General features: G+C 42.9%; 1 protein-coding gene across 1 annotated transcript in view; it reads right to left on the reverse strand.

The window, feature by feature from the left end:
* The window catches only part of MYO3B (myosin IIIB), a 314,275-nt gene that overhangs the window by 105,328 nt on the left and 182,686 nt on the right, over positions 1–26,261 (reverse strand). Inside the window, exons 24-28 of the mRNA XM_075001557.1 lie at positions 24,283–24,360; positions 21,215–21,420; positions 5,506–5,617; positions 4,265–4,427; positions 3,460–3,540 (exon numbers count right to left, since the gene is read on the reverse strand). Of these exons, the coding sequence (XP_074857658.1) occupies positions 3,460–3,540; positions 4,265–4,427; positions 5,506–5,617; positions 21,215–21,420; positions 24,283–24,360 (640 nt within the window). The remainder of the gene's footprint in view (positions 1–3,459; positions 3,541–4,264; positions 4,428–5,505; positions 5,618–21,214; positions 21,421–24,282; positions 24,361–26,261) is intronic.

Raw genomic sequence — 26,261 nt, forward strand, 5'->3', positions numbered from 1 at the left:
CATGTTTTACTAATTGGGAAACTAAGACACAAAGAGGTAGCCAAGGTCTTCCCACACTGGGGAGTTTAGCCACCAGTATAAATATATGGATGTAGCTCACACTCTGTGAACCTCTTGTGTAGCTATACTGAACTGCTTAAATTCATAAACATTTTACCGATTAGCAAAGATTTTTTTTCACCCCCAAATAATGACTTATTTTTGGAGTAATATTATACACGTAGGAAATGTATCCTCATGTATATTTGTTTTTTTTTTATTTGTTTTTTCTTCCAACATTTCATCAATGGATAGTGAACTGCTTGGTCCCGCTGAGATCTCCAGACCACCAGCTCATGTATTTGAAAGGCACTGTTTATTTTTAAAATGCAAATGTAGCCTACCTCAAAGACTGACTTCAAGAAGTGAACAATCTGAACGAGTCAAGAGGTTTCCAATCAGAAGCTGTGTTCCTCCTTTTCTATCAGGCTATGATCACTTGCTGTCAAAACCACTTAAACAATATCCTGGAATCTGAAGGAAGTCCCCCCCCACCCCAATTAAAATGAGCAGGCTAATCCTGCAAGAATTATTCAGGCAAATCATTTTTCACACAGTTTAAAGTAATGATAAGGTCATTTACAAAAGAAATCAGTGCCTTTGAAATGCTGACTTATAGACAGAGGACTGCCTGGAGGAGGGCCATAGATAACAGTGAAGACTGGCCTCCTAACACCACCCTTGCAGTCTTTGGAGCTGATTCCGATGAAGAGAAAGCCCAATAAGGTTAATACCCCTACTTTGATCTCTGTCAAAAGCGTACCAGCAAGAATTAATTTACATTTCAGATGAAAAAGGTTGACAGCATGAAAAGGCATCTTGTTTCTGGTATGTGAATGTGCTGTAATAGATCTGGAATTCTGAAAGGAAGTTCTGAGGAAGCTAAAGGGATAAGCTGCACTGCTGCTTTTAGTGGGAAGGAGATGAAAGGAAAACAAATTTCAACGTGTGGCGTTCTGTAGAAACATGTAAGCCAAATGCTTCCAAAATTTTAAAGGACTGCTTTATTTTGGCATATATTTTTAATTATATGGTTTTACAAAAGCTTGGCTGGCAAATGCAAGTTCTATAGCTCCAGGATCTAAACTGCTCATTCTTTAAAATAATGTTAAAATGACTATGTTTCATTTTCTCAAACTGCTATCTTTATCTGTACTTAAATTGTAAGCTCTTCAGTGTGAAGATCGGGTCTGTTTCTCCGTTCAGCACCACGCACTTTTATGGAGGTAACAATAGTAATAGATGGTCTAGTTGAAAACCCAGATAATGGTCACTCTTTGCAATTATTTGCTCTGCCTTAAAACACAGGAAGACTAATGTGGAGAGAGAAACAAAAATGTTTAGAAAGAAGTTTCAATTAGAGAGTTCTAGATATAGATTTCCTAAGGCAGAGAGTCACACGCACTGAAGTTTGGTTTTTTGAAATAAATTATTATGCACCATAAATTCTGAAGCTGTGCCAAAGAGGGGCACAGCTGTAAAGCATGATTAACACAAGAGTGCACGGTGTTACTCTGAACTCTGTAGTCCTATCCCTCCAGTCTGAGCAGAACAACAATCAATGGTTCTGTCTGGCCCTGAGGTGGGCGTACATACAATGTGAGCTATAGCAGGAGGACTACCAGGAGCAGACTTCCACACTTGTCTGGGCTGCAAAAGGATCAGACTGCATGGCAGCCTTTGGATACAAGAAAGTTCTGTGTACTCCGCTGGGTGCACTCTGTATCACTATAGAGTCAGAATGGAACATGGCTTTGCTTCTGTCTGCCCCTTACGCTGTCTGAAAGAAGAGAGAGGGTGCATAAATAGCACTCGGTCAGGGGTTTGGCAATGGGCATACATCTTCTGCATGCCCAGGATGTCTGCATCTGATCCCAGAATGCCTCTGTGCACCTTCCAGGAGTTGGTGCTGCACCTCACTGCCTTCCTGTGTTCTGTGCATACATGGGACAATCCAGTCCCAAACAATGACTTTCAGAACTGGTAACAGTGCAGATCTGTGATGGGGCCACTCTTCCCCACGTACTGCATGGGCTGCTGGGTAGGTTGAGAAACAGAGGTTCAGGCATCCAGAGGTAAATGTAATAATGATTTCCAAAAAGTGCTTTGCCATCAAGAGTGCATGCTTAACAATCCATGTAAAGATGGAATCCCTGCCTGAAGAACTGGTCTGCTCTGTTAAAACAAGAACAATGGAAGATAACAGCACAAGGGCAGGGGAATATGATTATCCACTCACTTGATGTTTGCTGTAACTTGGAAAAATAGTCCTGTTCAACAGCTCCCAATTCCATTGACCATACCACACAGCACCCTAGAGTGAGGCATATATTATTTTATGAACATACAAAATAGTATTCGTATTGAGCCTTGTCCTAGGAGAAATGTACACCGCCTGTCTTCTTTTACAGCCAGAAGTGCATTATTTTGCCTTCCTATTGGAAGTCAGAGTGATGCCGACAGGGTTGGGGAAAGGAAGAAAGTTATAGGATTTATACGAAACTGGCTTGTCAATAACAGTTTGGTTTTATGTTTTCAGAAACGAGAGAACATTCAGGAGAAAAGCTTTGTTTTCGGTTTAACTATCGCCTCAGCAAAACAGAGCTCAGAGGTAACAAAAGTCACATAATTACAGCATAGGCAATGACTGGGCTTAAATGTGGAGCACAGCTTTCTCTTTTGGTACCTCTGCTGCAGCTCTTTTCAGATATGCTCCAGAACTCCTTCACCCACGGTTACGGGGAACAATGGTATGCACAGGTGCGGTACATCATCACAGGTTTGCTTCATGTTGGCTGCATTTGAAACTATAGGCTCCTGCTCCCTGCTACTGAGTTCAGTAGGATGTAGCTTATATTTTCAGTACTGTATAATCTCTACTAGAGACCAGCACAAGCCTACATGCCTGTTCCTTCAATAATCTCTCTAAAATTTACTCACATTCATACTGATGTGACTGCATAGCAGCCTGGCCAGGAATCAGACGATTGGCCCAAGCTGGGAAAATCAGCAGCAATTACAACTAAAACTTGGCCACGTGCCAATATTAGAGCTAACCACAAACCCAGAGAGATGGCATATCCAGCACCTCTCATCCACACTTTAAGCAAAATGATTCTAGTGCTTCACACCAACGCCACACACGCTTGCTACACAGTGACTCTCCAGATGCATCCTGGAGAAATCATTTCATGACATTTAATCAGTATATTTTCTTTTCAAAAACCTACTCAGCATAAAAACTCCAAGGTGCTTGAGTTTTGTCACTGGTGATGTTTGATACTGAAGAACACATGTTCAGAAGCAACGTTTTCTGATTGCTTTTATTTGGGCTGTTTACATTTCTCTCAGCTATAAATATTGTCATGAAGTTATCCATAGCAAAATAGATATAGTTTGTGGAAATAATGTTTGAATTACCTGCTTGAATAAGCATAGCAGCATCAGTTCTTCTGTTCCTTATTTCCTTGTACTTCCTGCGAGCTTCATATCCTCTCCAGGCTAAAAATATAAACCCATGTGTTGGGAATTACATTTATTCAAGGAAGTGTTCTGGACTCAAGAGATGTGCCTAATCTTTCATCCTCCCTGCCATAACCACCCCCTTTTCCTCACCCACCCACCCACCAATTGAACTCTGGGCACACGACTGGAGAATAAGCATCTCCACAACTTCAAACACATCTCTAGTCTTCCAAATTTTAATTGTCAACATGTGCCCTCCAATGTCACAAACTCAAGCACAGACTGAAGTGCAGAATCATTGGAAGTCGAAATCCCAGGTGAATGGCTGCATTCCTCTAACATGCCGCCTCCCAGAAAATAAATCGATGGAGTGGAGCATGCTAAACTGCTAATAATCAACCTTCCCGGCCCACTGCAGGATCTATGTTATTTTGAATACAGTGGTACGTGCAAAAAGGAGAAGGTAGCTATTGCATCTCTTCTGAGTGCTGCACAGTAGTAGAGAGACACTGAACACCACTTTGAACTTTCTTTGTTTACAGGCATAGTCTATAGGAGTAAAACATTTAAACGAAAACATTAGTGATTACTAAACTGATAAGTTCGAAATTAATCTGGGGTGTTGGTATCAGTTAGCTGGAGGGGAAAAAGTATCACATTATTTTGATTTCACAGTGAATCATTGAGAAGACGAATAGATAATTTGCAGGCAATTTAAAATGTCAAGATAGCGTGTGAAATAAGGAATATTAATGTTTACCTGACTGAATGGTGACAGCGCTATTTTCTCTTCTCTCTTTGATTTTCTTGTATCTCCTGGCTCCAAGCCACCCCTTGGTATAAGCTTGCATTACCACCACCCTGCCTATAACATCTCGCAGGAACAAATTTAACTGTTCTATATGGTAATACTTTAGGAACACCTGAAATGGAACAAGCGGTTGAGCATTCCATAATAAATCCAGAATAAAATCTTTTATATGCCCTCTTCATCAGTATGATTTCAACCTATATTATAGCATCATTGCTAGAAAAAGCTGCTAAATCTTATAGCTGCCATTTCAGAAACTACGTGGTCAGATATGCATTTTTAGCTTATTGCACTAATTAGAATCACCAATTACAATGTAGGTCACACAGTTATGCCATTACCCCCAAGTAAATCACCCATGACCGGCTGGTCAGAATACTGCTTTTCTGTGTCAGCAACGTTTAAATATAGCTTTTCATGCTGGAGCTGATTTGTGGTAAAATTTTAAAGAATGGTCTCTTTCATTAATGTGGCATTACTCTGGAAATCCAGGGGGAACCCTTAGGATAAACATTAGCACAAAGCATTCCTTATGATAATGATAAAAGGGGAGAAGGTGAGATTTTAAATACGATATTGTGTTTCAGTTCAGGGGCCAAACCTAAAGGGTCCTTATTCAGGAAACTCCCTTTGGCCTACCTCTAAGTTACCAGTAAGCAGTTCAGGATTTGGCCCCATATTCTGCAAAGATCAATGACTCCTTTTTAAGCCAGGAATAAAGGCTACTACTAACACAGCCCAAAGCATCTCACCTGAAAGACAAGACCACTTCTTACATGGCCAACAGAGACTGGTCAAAAGCCACAATCTGCAGTAGCAAGGATTGCAGAGGAGCCCCATGCCAGCAGGATCTGCGGGAGGCACCGGGCCTCAGGGGTAGCCAGGGATGGGGCAGCTAGTTTACCACTTTTGGGAGAAAGGGTTCTACGTGCATTGTTCCTTGTGTCGGCCAGTGCTTGGCTAGGGAGGAAAGGGGCAAGGCATTCCCATGATCTGGTGGGGCTAGCAGTTAAGCAACACTAGCCTAGAACAATAGCCAGCACATGGGAACAGGAGACATTCTTTGCACCCTCTCATTTCCTGTCACAGCCAAACAGGGCTGGGCAGGATGAGCTGTGGCTTTATTAACTCACTGCTTCGACACGCTCATGGCAGAGAGGACACCCGTGGAGAAAAGAAATGTGCCCTACCTTTGTCTTCCCAAGGACCCAGTTGTCTAGTTTCAATTTCTCCAAAATAGCAATACAGCTTTCTCTGCTACCAAGAGGGGTCTGATGTGCCTTGAAAGCCAGGTAATAATACCTACAAAAACCAAAGGACAAAGAAAGAGCCAATTAATTGCCACATGAACACACTTTGATTGCAACAGGGAATTGTTATACTCTGCCAAACAAGGATTTAAAGAAATACTCTAAATATTGTGGGCCAGATCCCCAGCCCAACTAAACCCCTCCACCCCTTTCCACTCACAAGATGGACAAAGGGGATTAAAGTGCTAAGTGGGTAGCTGAGCTACACCAAATATAGGGGAATCTTTGAACCAACACAGCCACCATCTAGTCCATCCTTGGATGCATGAGGAAAGCATGTGACTGGAGTATGCTGCACTCTAGCAATCCCTGTTGGCATCATGGAGATTTTACAAGGCGGTGCCATTTTGAACAGTCTAGAGACTGTTCTTAGCTCTGCTGGGGAATGGAGCTACACCAGGGAGAGGTTGGGAAGATGGTGGAGAACAAAATCATGGAAAAGAATGAGAAAATTAAAAAATGTCCTCCTTCCTCCCTGGGTTTACAGATACGCTTTTCAAGTTTAAATGTAGCTTGAAATGTCCTGGGATGTGGGGACAGAAAGACATTCTCTTTCCCTTTGTGACACTGTTGCATTTGCACTCAGCTCAAGCCAAGTCTCAGAGTGTTTCAATGGAAGCGTGCTGTTTGTATTCTCCTCGAAGGCTCTTTTTCTTTGGCACTTGCTGGACTTCTGAACACCCGGCAAAGCCTTTTTCTTAGATATCTGGAGGAAGCTGGGAGGGAGTGAACATAGCAGAGATGCTTTGTGGCTGCTGCTAACTAGCTAGGAATTATTAGGATTGTGTGAGGAGTGTCTCTTTCTCTCTATACACACACAAACACATAAGTGACTTGTGGTGGCATTCCAGCGGCACACTGCTGTCCTGTGTCCCGGCCAAATATTTTAATTGCTAAACGTGCTTCCCCCACCTTCTGGGTAGCCCTCTTAGCACTCTCTTCCCTTGCAGACACCAATTGCCTATATACTGTATACACACATACACACGCACATTTTAATTAATAATATGCATTTTAAAATCATTATGAAAGCTACAAGTGCAACAATCTGCCACTTGATGCAAAGAATTCAAATATATACAAATAAACACACATCAGCACATACCAGTGTTTAATGGGGTGAGAAAATCTGTCTTGTCACATTCCTCACACTCCCCACATACACCCTTTTTTTTTGTAGGCATATAAAAATTATGTTGAGAAGCATTTTAAAAAAGAAGGGCCACCTTCTCTTCTGAGGTAAGTTGGTACAACTCTGCCAGACTCCTCTGGAGCTGCTAGTTTTACATTAGTGGTGAATTTCTCTCTTCAGCATTTTAGATATGATTATTTCTTAACAGGCAGTTGAGCCAACTCCTTTTTGAACAGGGAGGAAAACAAGCCTATGTCAGCACATAATGGCTGAATTCAAAATCAGACTTTATCACCACCAAGTATTATTCAGACTTAGAGCTGGTCCAACAGGAAGGGGTGATGGCTTGTGGAAAGAAGAAGTATAAGAGAAAGGGGATAATCTGGAGTTGGTATCATACTGACAATGAGAGATGACGTCCTGGTTCCCCTAAAGTCGGCAGGAGTTTTCCCTTTAACTGTCTGGAGAAAAATGGTCAGTTAAGATCAAAGGCTAACAAACCAATGGCTAAAGCATTGTAACCAATTCTGGATCAGACAGACAGAGGAGCTGTGCTGATGTATCATGATTGAAGAAATGGTTCACACTGTATAAAGAGTGGTGTCAGATTATGTATTATTAAATCACTTTTTAACATAGACAGTTTCTCCATACCAGCCATAGCTCATAATTTATTGAGACAAATACTTATGAAGGAAATTTAAGGGCAATATCATTTAGCAGTTATGGAAAGCAGTGCTGCATTCATGAGAAAATAGAGGAGTGGATCTAGTTCATTACTGAGATTAACACTGTCTGCAGGGTTGCTGTATTCTTGTTGATCACTGGTTACTGGGAAGATTCCTGCAGGTGAAAGAGACATGGTTTCAAGCTACACAGAGGTCTTCTGCAGGTCTCAGTCCCTGAACATTGTCAATCCCCAGAGGAATGATGCGCTTTGGAGCTATTTTGGTGAAACCTAATCAGATCACGCCCAAAATTTCCCAGAGGTATGTGCTAGTCGCCAGTCCCACAATTTCTGTTGTCTATATTCATCTTGGCCCACAGTATGTGAATTAGATAGAGTTAAATAAGTTCAGTCATAAAGAACACTGGTGTTTGTGTATACTGATAAAGTTGTTTTCACAATTCTTTAGAAAATTCATATCCATCTCCCAAAGATCCATGTATATTTTAATGTGTGGGGAGGGTTGGGACATATATAAGTAAAGAATCATTTTCAGAGTCTGGCTTTCTTGCAATTAATATCAAATATTCTCCTGGCCTCTAATAGTCCTCCAGTCAGGGTTACATAGTGAAAAATTATTGGGTATATAGATTTTTGAGGTATTAAGCTTAAAGACTTCACACAATATAGTTATATTCTAAACCTTACTACCATCATATTTAGTTTCCTATCCAACTTTATATTTTGAACAGTTCATGATTTACTTTCTGCTTCCTGATGACACAATATATAGTTGAACTGTAAGTAAAAGCAATTCCACTTTTCAATATCAAATGCTTTGCTGAGTGCTATGTTAACTGTCTGCTACTTTTAAAAGATGTTTATGTTGTAAAAAAAACAATTATGCACTTCATTAACTGAGAGCTGCTGGGAATTTATTTTTGTCTAACAAGAATGTTCTATCTGTAGTCAGTCAGTCTTCTGATCATGCATAAAAGCTTTGTTTAACTTTACCTGTGCATGTCTAAACTTGTCAAATGTTCTTACAAAGTCCAGGCCCTGAATGGAGGACTCCACTAACTGGTTCAACTAGTTTCCTTTAGTGTCAATCTTCCTGGCCACAGCTACAGTGCTGAGCCTTTTGGTTATGGTGTCAAATGTAAAAACAATTCACAACAGTAAACTTTTTCAAGTATGGTGTCAAATGTAAAAACAGAAGTGTTGCCACCGTAGCATACACAAGAGCTGCAAGATTGGCAAGTCTCTTCATTTGCTTAATGCTTTTGTGTGAGAATTTTTTTCCAGAAATGGTCCAGAAGTTTGAATTGCCCCAAAGTTTGAAGGTACTTAGATTTGGGTTCCAATATACAAATCCAGGTTTGAGGTCAAGATTTTGGATCACCCATGAAATTCAGAGTTTGAGATCAACTCTAGTTTTCTCTTTTTCTGCTAGTGGATTGTCCAGTCTCTACCTGGTTCCTGTCTCTTGTTATATTAGTGTTGTAAGCATCTATTTAATCTGCCTTCATGTACTAGGGCTTACTCTCTGCCAGAACACAGGATTTGTCAAATGGAATCGTACAATTAGATCATTTAATTTAACGTCTTGGTTTTCGCAGTGACCTGTACCCAATGCTTTTGAGGAAGGTAAAACACCTGCTTGAATTGTCGTTCGGCTGTGCAATCTTGCACATGGTGGAAAAGTGAGGGCAAATGTGGCTCAATTGAGATATACAACTAAACACCACAAGGCTACCCAGGGCATCAGAAATTCTGAGTAATTCTAGGTATTAGGCCTAACTTTGACCTCAGTTGTAGTCATGTAAATCCACAATAACTCAACAGAAATCACATGCAAGATGGAATTAATTGGGATTTATATCAGCATCACCAAGATTAAAAAAATGTGCCTTAGGTCTGCAAAACTGGGCTGGATATCTCATAAGAATATATTTTCTTACTTGATTTCTGACACTTACTTTGCCTCCAGATGAGCCTGAAACACACTGGCTTTTTTGTTGTGGTGTCTTGGACCTTCTATTTCCATTCCCAGTCATGCAATAAAAAGGGGCACAGCCCAGATAGGTAAATTACCGCTGACGAACCATTTTCTCAGTATTTCACCAATGGGGATTCTGTGGGGTTTCTGCTGGATGCTAAGAAATAGCTGATTGTCATTGTCTGAAGTGGGTCTGTCCCACAAAAGCTCATCACCTAATACTTTATTTTGTTAGTCTTTAACGTGCTACATGACTGCTTTTTTTGTTCTGATAGAATACAGACTAACAGGGCTACCTCCCCGTCACTGATTGTCATTGTTATTGCAAGATGTTTATCTCCTTGGGGGTTACATTTACATGACAAATACGTAAAACGGAGAATATTAGACTGCCAATCTCCTGAACTGAGATGGGTTCCCAGGGATAACTTGATTAACATTGAGAACAATGGATGTCCAAGGACCCATCCTTTCTTTACGCATTCACAAAGACAAATGGCCCCCCTCCTGGGCTAAGAGACAATAGCCTGGAACTGTAGCGAGCAGAAGAAATAGCTGTAGTTTTCCATTACAGAAGAGACACTGCCAGTAGGGTGCCTCCCAAAATAAGGATCCCAGCTTTCTGATCTGAATGAGTGCTCTACTAGCCAGAGGGTGAGAAATACCTTAACAATTTAATTTCCTGTCTAACATGCATAGGCTAGAAATGGCATTTTATGTTTCTATTTTTCCTTGTAACTTTGTTTCCAAGCCCTTATAAATAAACTTTAATTTGGTTTTATGATGGGCACGAGTCAGTGCCTTGCACTAAGGAGAATCATGGATGCCCTGAGGTGAAGCCAGTTAACTGCGGCACATTGCTTCCAGAGAGACAGTGGAGCATGTGCTGTAGGAGCCCTGCATACAAGGGACAGACACCTGAGTGTACGGAAGTTGGGTGTGTAAATTGTTAGCCTACAGAGGGAAAGAACAGGGCTTGTGGAGCTCAGAGTAGAGTCCTTGTGTTGAGAGCACCTGGTAGCTGAGAAGAGCTTCTTCAAATGGGCATAGGTGTGATGCTGATGTGAGGAGGTAACAGTGTTTATCCCGGACACTGCAGGTAGTCCCCTGAAGTATCAGAGTGACTAACACAGAAATAACGAGGAGTCTTGTGGCACTGTGAAGACTAACACGCTTATTGGAGTGAAAGGGTTCATGGGCTGGAGCATCGGACAAAGTGGCTCCAGCCTGCGAAAGCTTATAGCCAAATAAATACATTAGTCTTTAAGGTGCAGGGACATGCTGTTTCCCACCAGCCCAGAGAAGTGGGCACAGCGGGCTGGGAAGATGGAGTGGCATGGTGGAGCAGAGCAATCAGCAAGGTTGCTTCAGCTCCTGCTGATGTCAGGGTAGGGGGTGAGGTGACCTCTGCTGCCGCTATGCCAGGTCCCAGGCAAAACCCCCGCCCCAGCTGCGTTGCTCAGAGGTGAGTTGGAGCCAGAGTAGGGTTTGTGGAAGTGGTGGGCAGGATCGGCAGCTGGAGGATTGCCCCAGGTTCCGCACCTGGGCCTCTATGTATGTGTGTGTTGGGAGGGGGGGACCAAGCCCCACACCCTTCTTGGGACAGCCAGCCACAGGACGCCTCATCTCTTTTCCTAAAACAGATTAACACAGCCACCCCTCTGTAACATGGGAATGGGTTTCTTAAGCAGCTGGATGCTCTTCTTAGTAGAGCTTACAATCCTTCGTGCATCATTTCAAAATCTTTAAGAAAGACTGGTATCATTGGTAAAAGAACAATAAGGCACGTAACTTATAGTCATAGTAGGAAAACACAGAATATTAATGTAGTACATAACAGATTTACCTTAAAAAGTCATGGCATTATTCTGTAAATTATACGAAAGCATGTGAAAAAAACATCTATGAGGAAATTCCTCAGGTTAAAGTTTAAGGATTTAAGATGAAGTAGCTGTACACCTGATGTTTGAAAATAAATAAATGTAATGAGATTTAAAGGCAGGCAAAGAAGATAAGAAGGAATGGTGGATTAAGGATGAAAGCAAATTGCTTATATACTTACAGGTGAAAACAGTGCAGTGCTCTTTGTACAAATAAAATGTCTCGTGTTCTTAGCACTGCTTTGCTGCATATGAGCAGTGTAATGCAGCAAGGGGTCCTCGCTTTTTTCTGTAAGAAAATGACCCTTACAGGAGATTTCATGCTCTGGGAGAATGTAAGTTTAAGATGAAGCTGGGAGTATTATCTACTCTTGGTGCACTTTTGTCACTCTCGTTACTATTAGTTTATTATCTGAACAATAACAGGAACATATTACTCTGGATTCTATCAATTAGTTAAAATAAAATAGGGAATGAACTACAGCCCTGACTTTTCAGAAATAAAGCTTTGGCTGTTAATATTGATGTGCGTCTGTCATCTAAACATTTCAAAACATTGAAACTTAAACGCAACCTGGTGCAAAAAGGAATATTTCATTTTTTTTCCTTTTGCCTGTTCCCATTTGCAAGTTTCCTGTGTATTGACTAGACACCTTTGTAAGGCAGCAAGATCATGGGTCAGTAATGTGTCCGAACATGGACATAAGTATCTGTGGTAAAAATTTTGAGGTCTGCGGTAATTTTTTAAAAATTTGATTGTCTGAAAGACATAATCCTGCTGTGGCGCCAACCCTACGCCCCCATGCATATCACTAAGTATGGTAATTTTGTCAAGTCTTCCTCTGTAACATGGTGATGCTGACTCCTGAGCACAAAAGCTAGTTAAAGAGAAGCCAGTCCCTCTTCAAAATGTTTTATTTCTCTTTGTTTTTCCTAAAACAGAGTAACACAGCTATCTTTCTGTAACATAGGAATAGGCTTCTTAAGTACAGTAACCCCTTGACCCACACTGATGTTGCGCCCTGGGAAATCTCCGTGTAAATCAAACGTCATGTAAATTGAGGGGGTGAGTTGGGGAGACCCCTGGAATTCCTCTGGCTGGGGGAGCAGGCAGCTGGGGGGGCAGCCATGCAGCCCCTGCCTTCTCCCAACTTGGGGGCACACAGCTACTTGTGGCATGGTTTCTCCCAGCTGGGAGAAACCTTGCAGCAAGCAGCTGTGTGCCCGCTGGGCTCCCCCAGCTGGGGGAGCAGGGGGCTGGGGGTAGTGGTTTCAATTTGCACTTAACTTGCGTTAATGAACCAAACAAACAGTTCTACATTGCTTTACAAACTCTTTTGCCTGATGTGCACATATATTCATAATATTCCCAAACAGTAACAGAGAGAAAGCTGGGATGGGAATTTTTTGGTCATTATAGGGGCTCTTTTGCACGCTTGGCTTAATCTAATTCTTGACTCCCCACCTCCATCTTCTGCCCTCTACTGATTTGCTCACTTTGATAATATTTTTCTGATTTATCAACCTAGATTACTCTTTTTGGTTCTCTGTGCCTTAAATATTGAGTCTGTTCTGGTGTGGCTATGGTCTGAGGAAGTGGGTCTGTCCCACAAAAGCTTATCACCTAATAAATTATTTTGTTAGTCTTTAAAGTGCTACTGGACTGCTTTTTTATTCCCAAACAGTATGTTAAAATGACGTTAAGATTGACTGTACACATCAGTAATTTAGGATAAAACCATATTGCAAATCAGGCATGATAAACATGGGAAATTTAGATTTAAGCTTAAACATAAAAAGAAATCCAAATATACTGAGGCAAGTAAATGCCTTGGTGTGACACCATGCAACAACTGTATCATCATGATGGAGGAATCTGACTGTTTCTGGTCCCAAATTAGATTAAACTGACTTTTAAATAAACACATGACGCTTTCTTTTCGGCCCGCTCATGAACTGTCATATGGAGTCATATGATAAACTGCATAGATCATGCATAGATCTGATTACTACCTACACCTGTACGCAGCCCACCAGTCTATCTCAGAAGGGACCACTTCCAGCACTCCAGTTAACTGAGCAACATTTCAAACAATTAACCTGCCAAAGAAATAATTAGCCCTTTCCCTCCCAAGAACAAATCTCTGCCCCAAAGTACATGAAGTGTATAGGAAGTGCAGAGTGGCTAACAGTGGGGCTCACAGCCGCTGTGAGCCCTGGGGCAAGGTGGGAGGGGGGCTTGGGTCTGTGCCCCGGAAGGGGCAGGGAAAAGGGCATTCAGCCCTCAGCACTGCCTGGACTGAGGGGCTGGGGCTACCCCATTCCCTCACAGCCGCACGCAGCCGTGGTGCAGCACCTCAAAGGCCTCGGAGCGCTGGCTGCCACCAAAGTACCAGTGGTGGCTGGAGCTCCAAACCCCTTTGAAATACCGGGCCCAGAGGCAACCGCCTCCTCCATCGCCCTTGTCAGTAGGCCTGCTGGCTAATGTTCAGTGAAAGGTTGGGGGTCCATTATTTCTCAACCCATTAGGTGAGCCCTGGACACAAAGAGAGATTCTCAACTTTCCAACAGGAGAAAATGTTTATTTCTCTCCTGGTCAATCCTGAGATATTGGACCCTCAAATCATGACTTTTTTGTCCATGAAAAACCACTGTGACTTTCAGAGATTCGTAAGTTGCATTGACTATGCCCTTTTTTTTTTTTCCTTCATTCTCATGCCCGTACAGTTGAAGCACACGGTTCTGTGGAAGTCTGGCTTGACACATGCAAATCATGGGGAAAAGTATCAATAATAGTTTTTAAACTTTTTTAAAATCCAGCTAAAAGAGCTCTGAAATCATTGTTCAGTAAGGGACATGGCAAACAGGCCACGTCCGTCTTTCATCCTGAGGTTTAGCTCACAGGTCAAAGAGAGAGACTTACACATTGTCATCAAGCTAGCGTGCTCTGAAAACAGTGCGGCTGCAAATGTGCCCGCAGGTAACAAGTTGGCTGCCCGGAGTATGTGTCCTAGGGCTTCAAACAGATATGTGCTCAGACCAGCTGAACCCTCCCGCAGTTCATTCTGCTGCAGCTACGCTCTTATTTTTAACAAGCTAGCGAGGTGAGATGAGAACTCTCACACACCTCCCCCCCACAGCTGTAAGCGTAGACATTCCCACGTCGATTGCACGACTGTGTGATGTAGCGTCAGAGTCTCAGTAGGGCTCCTTTGGACCGCTCGATGTAACTCACGGGTGGCTGTACACACTTGCACATACGCAGTCATTTTTGTCTGCTCACTGTTCATAAACCTCTCGGGAGTAAAATTCTACCTGGCAGCTGTTGCACAGGGCACAAAAATGGTGACAGTCCAGGAACAAGTAATTTATGAAATTTAATTTACAAGAGAAAATCCCGGTCCCATTGCACTCAAAGGCAAAACTCCCACCGACTACAGTGGAGCCAGGACACTAAAGCTATGGCCCCAAGCATCATATTAGGGTGTTGGCTCAGTGCTGATTCAGAATAAAGAGTGCCACTTAGTGAGTCACTTTGCCCCTTATTACAGAATTTAGGGGTGAAATATTGGCTCAATTGAATCAGAGACTAACCTCCCATTGATTTTCACTGGACCAGGATTTCACTGTAGGTTTTCAATCCTAAAGTGGTCTCCATGTTGAAACAAACAAAACCAACAGAAACACACACCGCCCCCCATAGGAGCTGAAATACCAAATCAGATCTGTGGACTAGTGGGATCTCATATAATCCTATGGTGGCTGACTGTGGATAAACCCTCTAGGTGAGGGACATTTCTACAAAACTACCATCAGAAGCTTTTGAAAAGCATCTAATGTAAAGAAATATGCTTTCATCATTCACCTAAACATCTAAGCTATTTATCCTAGTAATCTCTTGTCCTTGATGATGTCAGGATTCCAAGCAGGGAAGTCAGGGCCAACAGTTAGAGCAGCAGCAAAAATGAGGCTGTGAGTAGTGGAGGTTTCAGGCCAGAGTAAATACCAGTCTGAGCAAAGTTTCAGGGTACAAACCAGGAGACAAAGTCCAAACCAGGCTGAGGTAAAAAGTCAGGATGCAAGGAGGAGGACTGATCATAGCAGAGTTTAGCAACCAAAAGAAACTCAATAATACAAGAGCCGCAATGCATGTGAATATGAGACAATCCTTGATAATGTCAAGCCATAGATTTTGTAACTCCTATTTTAAGAACACCACACACACATATAACATCGAGAGCCCCAAAGAAGTCCTTAAAGGGCCGCCTGTGGCTCCGGAACCGCAGGTTGCAACCCCCCAAGCTACAGGATCACTTTTGCCCACACGTCCTGAAATGCCCCTTGGGTTTCTTCAGCGCAGGGAACCAACCAATCGGGAGTTATGAGGCTGCTGTCTGCCAAACACTCAAGGCAGACTGTCCCACGGTTTGGGTACACAGCTGGTCATAGGAAGTGGCGTGCAAACTGGTTTTAGCTGTTGCAGGGAGCTCTGCCAGCCTAAGTGACGGCAGACTTCAGGATCCTGACCAAAGGAAGGAAAAAGCAGTAAATTACACACCTTGGACTTCAGAAAAGCAGCCTTTGACTCCTTCAGGAACCTGATGGGCAGAATCCCCTGGGATGCTACCATGAAGGGAAAAGGAGTCCAGGAAAACTGGAAGTATTTTAAGGAAGCCCTATTGAAGGCGCAGAAAGAAACCATCCCGATGCACAGCAAGAGAAGTAAATATGGTAGGAGACCAGACTGGCTTAATGGGGAAATCTTGGAAAACTTAGGCGCAAAAAGGAAGCTCACAAAAAGTGGAAACTTGAACAGATGTCTAGGGAGGGATATAAACAGATAGCTCGAGAATGTAGGGCAGTTATCAGGAAGGAGAAAGCGCAACTGGAATTGTGACTCACGAGGAATGTGAAGGATAACAAGAGAAGTTTCTACAGGCATGTTGGCAAGAAGAAGGTGATTAAAGAGGGCATGGGGCCCTACTGCACGAGGGAGGTCACCCAGTGACAGATGATGTAGGGAAAGCTGAAGTTCTTAATGCTTTCTTTGCCTCTGTCTTCATGGACAAGGACAGCTCCCAGACTAATGCGATAAGTGATGCACTGTAGGATGAAGGTAGACAGCCCTGGTGGGGGAAGAACAAGTTAGGAGCGATCTAAAAAAGCTAAATGTACATAAATCCATGGGCCCAGACCTAATTCATCCAAGGGTTCTGAGGGAGTTGGCTTATGTCATTAACGAGCTGTTGGCCATTATCTTTGAAAAGTCATGGAGATCAGGAGAGATCCCAGATGATTGGAAAAAGGCAAATGTAGTGCCCATCTTTAAAAAAGGGAAGAAAGGTGATCCAGAAAACTATAAGCTGGTCAGTCTTACATCAGTCCCTGGAAAAATCATGGAGGGGCTCCTCAAGGAAGTCATTTTGAGACACTTGGAGGAGTGGAAAGACATCAGGAAGAGTCAGCATGGATTCACGAAGGGAAGTCATGCCTGACCAGTCTGATTAGTTTCTACAGTGAGATCACTGGCTCTGTGGACAGGGGAAACAAATCAATGGATGTGATTTATCTTGACTTTAGCAAAGCTTTTGATATGGTCTCCCACAGTATTCTTGTCAGCAAGTTAAAGTAATATGGATTGGATAAATGGATGGTAAGATGGATAGAAAGCTGGCTAGAAGGCAGGTCCAGCGGGTAGCGATCAATGGCTCAATGTCGGGATGGCAGTCAGTTTCTAGTGGAGTGCCCCAAGGTTCAGTTCTCGGTCCTGTTCTGTTCAACATATTTATCAATGACCTGGATGAGGGGTTGGAGTGCTCTCTCAGCAAGTTTGCGGATGATACTAAGCTAGCGGTAGAGGTAGATACTCTGGAGGGTAGGGATAGGATTCAAAGTGACTTAGACAAATTAGAAGACTGGGCTGCAAGAAATCTGATGAGGTTCAATAAGGACAAGTTCAGAGTCCTGCACTTGGGCCAGAAGAATCTCAAGCATTGTTATAGGCTGGGGTCCAACTCGCTTAGTAGTAGTTCTGCAGAAAATGACCTGGGAGTTGTAGTGAACGAGAAGCTGGATGTGAGTGAACAGTGTGCCATCGTAGCCAAGAAGGCTAATGGCATATTAGGTTGCATCAAGAGGAGCGTTGCCAGTAGATCCAGAGAAGTGATTATTCCTCTTTATTTGGCTTTGGTGGAGGCTGCATCTGGAGTACTGTATCCAGTTCTGGGCCCCCAATTATAGGAAGGATGTGGACACACTGGAGAGGGTCCAGTGGAGGGTGACCAAAATAATTAGGGGGCTGAAGCATATGACCTATGAAGAAAGGTTGAGGGAATTGGGACTGTTTAGTGTGAAGAACAGAAGACTGAGGGGGGATTTGATAACAGCCTTCAACTTACTCAAGGGAGGTTGCCAAGAGGCTGGACAGAGGCTGTGCACAGCGGTCACAGATGGCAGAACATGGAACAATGGTCTCAAGTTGCGGTTGGGAAGGTCCAGGTTAAACACTACGAAAATCTTTTTCACTAGGAGGGTGGTGAAGCATTGGAATGGTCTACCTAGGGAAGTAGTGGAGTCTCCATCCCTGGAGGTGTTTAAGTCTCGCCTTGACAAAGCCCTGGCTGGGCGGATCTGATGGGTTTGGTCCTGCCTAGGGCAGCGGGCTGGACTTGGTGGCTTTTTTAGGTCTCTTCCAGCTCTATTGTTCTATGATTCTATGATTCTAAGCGACAGACCTGTGGAGCCTTACAAATATCTTGGGAAAAACAGTTCCGGAGATTGTGGGATTTTTTTGTTTTGTTTTTTCTTTTTTAAGTCTATCCTTCTCTTAGTTGTAAATGTTTTGCTGCTTAATTTCATTCATTTGTTCCTGAATTAACAAATGAGATTAGACAAAAGTATATGTTGAGGGGACATGGCTTGAGGATTGCATACTGATGAAAACACATTACAGATTTAGCACAGCAGAGCAGTAAAAAATACAGTGCTATTCTCACCCCTTGATAAAACCCAACAGAGAAGTTGTGTGGGAAGACCCTTGTGTCCACAGAGAACCTGTTAACATCAGAGCAGCTCTCTGCAGGTTCCGGAGTCAGCCTGGGTGGATGGAGTTGTCTGATCAAGGCCTTAGATTGTAAACTTTTGGGGAGAGATGCTGTCTTTTTGCATACTTGTACAGTGCGTAGCACAACAGGGACCTGTGTGGCCCAGCCCCAAGATCTAATAAATAATCATCACCATCATCATCATCATCATCCTGCCATTGGGAGGCAGTGTTCACAGGCAAAGCATGATAGTAGCATGCCCAGCCCCGGCGCGATGCATTCCGTGACTGCACAGTGGAAGCCAGAGAAGGTAATGAGAAAGAAAATTTTAGTTATCCTTTTTTCCCCCTCTCTAACTTGTTATACAACACTTCATGTCACTTTTTCACATGCTAGTGAGAATCCTGGACAGGGGTATTATTCAGTTGTGTTCATAAGGCTCGTGGATTACTTCTTCCCTACTTCAAAGGAAGGCATATCTATAGATACATATTTATTAACAGAGGGTTGTACCCTTGATTAAGGAAGCAATCTGTGAGTGTAGGAGAATTAAGCTCCTTTTCCTCTATCTGTTTTTAAACCCAAATGACTATCTTCCAGGTCCACAACACTATGAAGGCTGCTTTACTTAAAAACAGCAAACAAGACTTTATCTTTTGTTTACTTCCACCTGATAAACCCTGAATGGCTCTGACTTTGTTTTGTCCTCAAATTTCCTGCTAAGAGTTTACAAAACACAATTATGGAACAGGAGATAAGGAGTGCACCTATTTGTTTAATAACATCAAGGGGAAAAAACTGCTGCCTCATCCATTTTGTTGTTAAGTTGCTCAAAAGGATCAAAATACCAATTAACTTGCTGGCTTCGAAAATCTTTGATATGCTCACATTTACCGACGTTTTGAAACTCTTGCTCACACTTGTTTAATAGCTTTCTGATTATGAACAAAGACGTGCCAATCTTTTTCCTCAAATATTTTTTAGGTCTTCAACCACTTTAGTGCCTAAAAACACTTGCCTAATCGCAGCAGACAGTTAAGGGAGCCTTGCTTCCTCTCTCACCCACGATTAACTTTAAAACATAGCTAATTTTTGTTAAGTAGGGGACATGGAAATTATTTTAAGAGAAGTGGGAAGATGTGGACTGGAGACTGAACTGGAGCAAGGAACTCTAAGCCTATATTGTGAGCTCTGTTGTGGAGTCCCCTATGGTGCTGGCAATTCAGTTAATCTCTTGGACCTCATTCTCCCTGCTAGGATTCTCCTCACTAGAAAATGGCATCGTTAGACTACAGACCTGAGAGCCTTCTGACAAGATGGTAGATACAACTTGCACCCTGTCTACGCCATTGGCAAAGCTGCAATTGGTACTGGGTTAGACTTACCAGGCTTTTTCCAAGTCATCTGATACATTTGTAAATTTCTAAGGAAGAAAAACCTGATGATAATGCTGGGCCTGTTCTCTGTTTAGTTTTCAGACACATTTCAAGGAAGTTAATTCTAATTTTCCCAGGTGTAGTGAGGCAAATGCCCCACTCCTGCAAGGGAAGGGTTAAGGGAGACTAGAGGGACTATGAATGTTTTAAACAAGAGAATAATGAATAGCAAATAGTTCACAGACTCAGAGATTTTAAAGTTGAAAGGGACCTTTGGGACCTTTTAGCCTGACTCCTTCATAACACAGACCAGTGAATTTTGAAATTCCTGCATTAAGCCCATAGTTTCTGTCTGAGCTAGAACATCTTTCAGAAAGACATCCAAGTTTGAGTTATAGGTAATTATGGTCTTCCACCACAAATGTTCAGGTCAATAAACATTTGCGTTACAATCATGATGCTTTCAGGAGGCACAAACATTTTCACAAGTATCCAGAGACTGTCAAAATGCTCACAGGTCACAGGACTTGCCTGGCTGTAACATTTATAACTACACCAAATATTGTTACGTCAATATAATTACAATCTCCCCTGGGAACACTTGTATTTCAAAATAGGGCATCATTCCTGCATGAGTGTCTATTTTCAGTATAGCTTAACCCCTTCCAAAGTGACAAACTAAGAGCTTGTCCACACTGCCACTTTGCTGCATTGTAACTTTTGTGCTCAGGAGTGTGAAAAAAAACATATCCCCAGCACAGCAAGTTACAGTGCTCTAAAGCACCAGTGTAAACAGGCTCCCAATAGTGTTAGCTACTTACCAACAGCACCGGCACCATGACTTAGAAGTGTAGATAAAGCCTAAGCTGAAAAGATACGCTTCTACAGGATTAAGAGGGCATACCTGATGAGTTACATTGTCATGGAAGTTTAAATTCAAATTTAGCTCAGACTTTCATATGTAGAAAAACCCACAGCAAATGAAAGGACGTTTTTAGTCACAAACATGCGTAAAACATTTTTTACATTCATCGAGCTGAATGGGCAATATCCACAAAGCCACTGAAATGCTGTCATCCAGTAGTGGTGAAAAATGTCTGAGGAGAGGTGCTTAGGGATCTTGCAAAAAGGTTTGTGTTATTTGTATCACTAATTATGCGTATAGTATTTGCATAATGGTCAAATATTTAGTTTCTCTGTATTTGTGGTATCAATGTTCATTTGCACTCGTTCCTACTACAGAAGCACATGACGATATAGAGCATTAAGAGCTTGATTCTGGTTTCACTTAAACTGGTTTTACACCAGTGCAGCTTTGTTGACCTCATTGGGATTGTGCCTTATTTTCACTGCTGCTGTTGGAAGTAGAATCTGGTCCTTCATGCACAATCCAGCGTTCACTGAATTTTCTGCAAAAATGCCCACACAGTTTTCACAGTCTACTGAATGAGTTTTAAAGAGAGACCTATTTTACAAGAGAGACCTATTTTACCTTTTCACAAACTCTTCAAAGAGGATGCGGTGAGAATACCCTTGTTGACGTATCTTAACAGTTTCTAGGATTCCTGTGTACCGCAGCTGTACGAGAACTCTTTCTTGGGAAAATTTCAGTGCCTCTCGGTCGTCATTTGGTTTAATGCAACGGACAAAGTGGGGTTGTCCGACCACCATTTTGGATAAGAGATCCATCAGAGAATACTAGCAATGAGAGAAGAGGAAGAAGGGAAAAAGTATCACCAAAAAAAAATTGACAAGAGACCACAGCACAATTATTTTAAACAAAAGCAAAGATCCGTAACTATTTGTACATGTTTCTTTTGTAGAAAGAAAAAGCTATAATTATCCAAGCCTAAGAAAATTTGAGTATTTTTTTTTCATTTTCATTCCAGTTTTTCTCTGATTTTTTCATTTTTACCTAAGCGACAAACATCTAAAAACAAACCCCAACCCTATCCCCAGTTTTCAGATGCCACCAATAAAAACAATATTTTTTTAAGAATTATTAGAAACATAAAAATTTCAGTTGCTTGAGGAACACACTACAAATTTTGATGAAAATTGGGTTTTGGGCAAGTTTCCATTTAGTCATTTTATGCTGAAAATTCCATTTTTACCACCAGGCCATTTTGAATACCCATATTTGGGCAAGAAATACAACAAAAAACATACTACATTTTACTAGATTAAAAATATATCTAAGTAAGGCTACGTCTACACGTGAAGCCTACATTGAAGTAGCTTATTTCGATGTAGCAACATCGAAATAGGCTATTTCGATGAATAATGTCTACACGTCCTCCAGGGCTGGCAACGTCGACGTTCAACATCGACGTTGCGCAGCACCACATCGAAATAGGCGCTGCGAGGGAACGTCTACACGCCAAAGGAGCACACATCGAAATAAGGGTGCCAGGCACAGCTGCAGACAGGATCACAGGGCGGACTCAACAGCAAGCCTCTCCCTTAAAGGGCCCCTCCCAGACAGAGTTGCACTAAACACCACAACATCCACAGAGCCGACAACTGGTTGCAGACCCTGTGCATGCAGCATGGATCCCCAGCTGCAGCAGCAGCAGCCAGAAGCCCTGGGCTAAGGGCTGCTGCACACGGTGACCATAGAGCCCCGCAGGGGCTGGAGAGAGAGCATCTCTCAACCCCTCAGCTGATGGCCACCATGGCGGACCCCGCTATTTCGATGTTGCGGGACGCGGATCGGCTACATGTGCCCTACTTCGATGTTCAACTTCAAAGTAGGGCGCTATTCCCATCCCCTCATGGGGTTAGCGGCTTCGATGTCTTGCCGCCTAACGTCGATGTTAACATCGAAATAGCACCCAACACGTGTAGCCATGACGGGCGCTATTTCGAAGTTAGTGCCGCTACTTTGAAGTAGCGTGCACGTGTAGACACGGCTTAATTGAAATATTTGCTACTCATGCACACGGACCTACACTAATTTAAACCAACTTGATTCAGTCACTGTTTCTAGCTCTGGTTCTACGTGGCACACTCCCAGGCAGAACCAACGTATCTGTTGGACAATTTGGGGGAGCTGCTTTAGGGAGGCCTCATGGGGCCCAGGGCAGCCTGGGGAATCACTGGGAGAGGCTGGCACCAGCAGCAGGGGCTACGCCTGCTTCTGCACTCACAGCAGAGGGAGCCACAAGAAGTGGAGCTATCCAGCACTTGCCTGCTCTGCTTGGCCATCTTCCAGCCAGACCACTGCGCTTCACTGAAGTGGGGGGAAGCAGACCAACCCAGACCCAGCTCACTCCACTCCCGCAAGCAATGTGGCTGGGAGCCCCGCTCAGGGGAGTCAGCAGGCTGGAGGTGGGGCACTCTGATTTCTAATTCTGCAGGGGAGGCACCACGCCCCATCCCCAGTCATTTGCTGGGTTGTGTTGCTCGGGGTTTGGAGGAAGGGGTGCGATGAGGCTGGGAGGGGCTGCAGTAGTGCTAGAAAGAGGCAGGGTGAGATGGGGCTCAGGGGAAGAGGTGGAGCGGAGCAGGGCGGAAGCAGAGCAGGGGTGGAAAGAAGCAGGTCAGGGAAGGCTTGGGACAGAGGGTGCTTTTCTCACGCCCCTCACCACCCTGGGAATGGCACTGCACCCAGGATCCAATGTCTGCTTTGACAACTTTCTTGAAGATGTAGCTACTGCCAGTCAGCTGGTCTAGACTTCAGAATCAGCGTCTCAGACCTTCTGACCCCATTTGCTTGCACAAGCTTTGGCAGAGTTTCATCCAAACTATGGGTAGTCTGGGCTTTTAGTTCAGTCATAGCAGGCCAGCACGGAACATAGGCTTAGCAAACCCGTTTCTTGACTATATAAAGTTTACCCTTAAAACACTTGAGAGTTACAAATCTTTGAAAACAGAAGTCATCCCTGGAGGTATTTAAGTCCTGGCTTGAGGAAGCCCTGGCTGGAATGATATAGTTAGGGTGGGTCCTGCTTTGAGCAGGGGTTAGACTTGATGACCTCCTGAGGTCTTTTCCAGCCCTATGATTCTGTGAAGTGTTGAGGTGCATCTTGTCCTGATCTGATCTCACCACATCCAAGAGTATGAGGCCTGTGAGTGGCGCAGGTTAGGCAGTTGTTCCTCTCATCCTCCTCCAAGTCACCTGTATTTGGTGATGATCAGGCCCTCCTCCCCCCCACCATCTTCCCTACACAAAGCAACACCCTGCTCTTCAGTATGGTCTATGGTTTTATGCCACTGACTTAACTTTCAAAGCTTCATACCCCACTTCCCATGCTTGCCCTGTCCACACATCACTGGCCCCCTCACAACCCCCTGTATAGAAAAAATATTATTCCATGGTTTAGGAACAATGGTTAGGCGATTTAAGAATACCATTTCATCTTTGCCCAGTCCCAAGAAGCACTACAGTCACGTGGCAAGGAAGAGGAAGAAAAAGAATTAGAGTTCCGTAGGTCTAGAGAGGCATCAAAGTGAACACAGGATCCTCTCTCTCCACTGTTCTCACCTGGCCATACAAATGCTAGATTAATCATCAGTTCATGTAATCAAAAAGCATTTTGTAAAGTTTACGTATTATACCCTAAAATAAGAAGCCACAGTTTGCCTCTTCATGTTGGTTGTTTCCTCTGGGTGTCGCATTATCTCCATGGTGTCAATCTGGAAACAAAAACTCAGACATTAGTGGGGTTCTACAGACTTTCTTAGGTCCCAAATCTGAGAGCAAAGTAGACTATTTATGAAAGTCATTCTTTCACACAGGCTCCATCTGCACTAGAAGCGTCTGTCAACAGAGTTGTGTCGAGAGAAAGTCTGTTGACAGAGTGCCTCTACACAGAAGAACAGACCGACAGAGCAACCGGCTCCATTGACAGAGAGCAGGCAGACTGCGCTGCTCTCTGTCGACAGAACAGCTGACCCGCAGCTCTGCAAACACAGCTGCCCAGTAAACGGGAAGCCCTCTCTGGAGACAGAAGTATCTACTCTGCACTTCTATCAGCAGAACTCTGTTGACAAAAGTGTTATTCCTCACATTTTCGAGGAATAACACTGTCGAAACAAATGCAGAGTTTCATTGAGATTCTGTCGACAGAACGCTTTATAGGTGTGTAGATGCTCCCAGAGTTATGTCAACAGAAGGCCCTTTCTGTCAACAAAACTCTCTAGTGTAGACACAGCCGGACATATACATTATCAATGGTCCATCAGAGACTTCTATTTACACCAGGCCAGTTCCTTAAGAGGTGCTGAACATTCAATTCTTACTGACTTCAGTAAGATGAATACTCTGCAGTTCTCAGAACTTGGTCCACAAAATTTCAGTCTTGTTAATCTATTTTTCAACATTACCCTTCCCAATGGAGAAGAGCCCAAACAATCATCTTTTATCCTCATCCCTTTGTTGAGCATTTTTGGCTGTGATGCAATGGAGCCTAGATCTGATTTATCAAAATCAAAACCTTATATCTTTTGCCTTTCAGTATCCTGACAGACTATAAAACAGTGACCACCTGAAGAATGTGTGCACTACTTATTCTCAACCGGGCATTATTTCTGGTACCTCTCAAGTCAGCACTACAGTATAGAAACAAAGTACCAATCAACAGATTACTAAAGTGGTGAGTAGAAAGCAGGAAAAACAACACTGGGAATCCATTCAGCCAATTTACTTAGAACTTGTGGATTTCTTATGGTTCTATGAATTACCTGAAGTTGGTTTAAAAAAGAAAAAATATTAAAAAATAGTGATTCTGAACATCTTGAAAGAGGAAAAGAATGGGTTCTTTAGTTCCAGGTTACCCATTGAAACCTTTTGTTATTTTTACTAGTGTTTTATTATTATTTTTACCCCTTATTATTATCGTTCCACTCCGAGATTTGTACTATATACTCATTCCTCACAGTGCAATGCAGGCTGGACTACCATCCTTTAAGAACAAGGATGCTTTCTGCCCAGATCTGCTGATGTTAAAGATCTCTTAGCACTTAATGAAAGGTATGATATAAGCTCAGTGTACCAGCCAGCATTACTTCTTTCACCAACCTGTTGATGAGGTATAACAGACCGCATCACAGCTGATGTTTGCCTTTGTGTTAACAGTATCCAATCTGTTACCTTGTAATGTGCTTTGAGATAGCTCATGTGTTAAAGGTTCTACTTAAAAAAAATCCACATATGTATCACTCTTCTCTTCTGTAATCTAAATTGCTGAGGTTAGAATTTCAGGGAAATACAGCTTAACACCCTGTTTTTCTCTAACCACAGACAAGAAGTAATCCCGATCAGCACAGCTACAGGGTATAATAGCAATGACCCCTTTTCCTAAGCAACAAACTGTACTTCACCTACCTCTTGCTGCTACTACAAGGACTCCATCTAATCCTTTTAATCCAGACTTTTACTAAATCATCACAGATTGCTAAGTGCTTCTCACAGAGTCACATCTCAGTTTTAGATTTTCTGCCTGGTAACACAACTCTGGGTCCACAGAGCAGTCACTAAAATACATTTCCCTTGCAAACAGATTTTTAAAAAGGGTTGCCTCCCACAATCACTGAGA

This window comes from Carettochelys insculpta, chromosome 8 (assembly GCF_033958435.1).
Source record: "Carettochelys insculpta isolate YL-2023 chromosome 8, ASM3395843v1, whole genome shotgun sequence".
In the NCBI taxonomy this organism is placed as follows: domain Eukaryota; kingdom Metazoa; phylum Chordata; order Testudines; family Carettochelyidae; genus Carettochelys; species Carettochelys insculpta.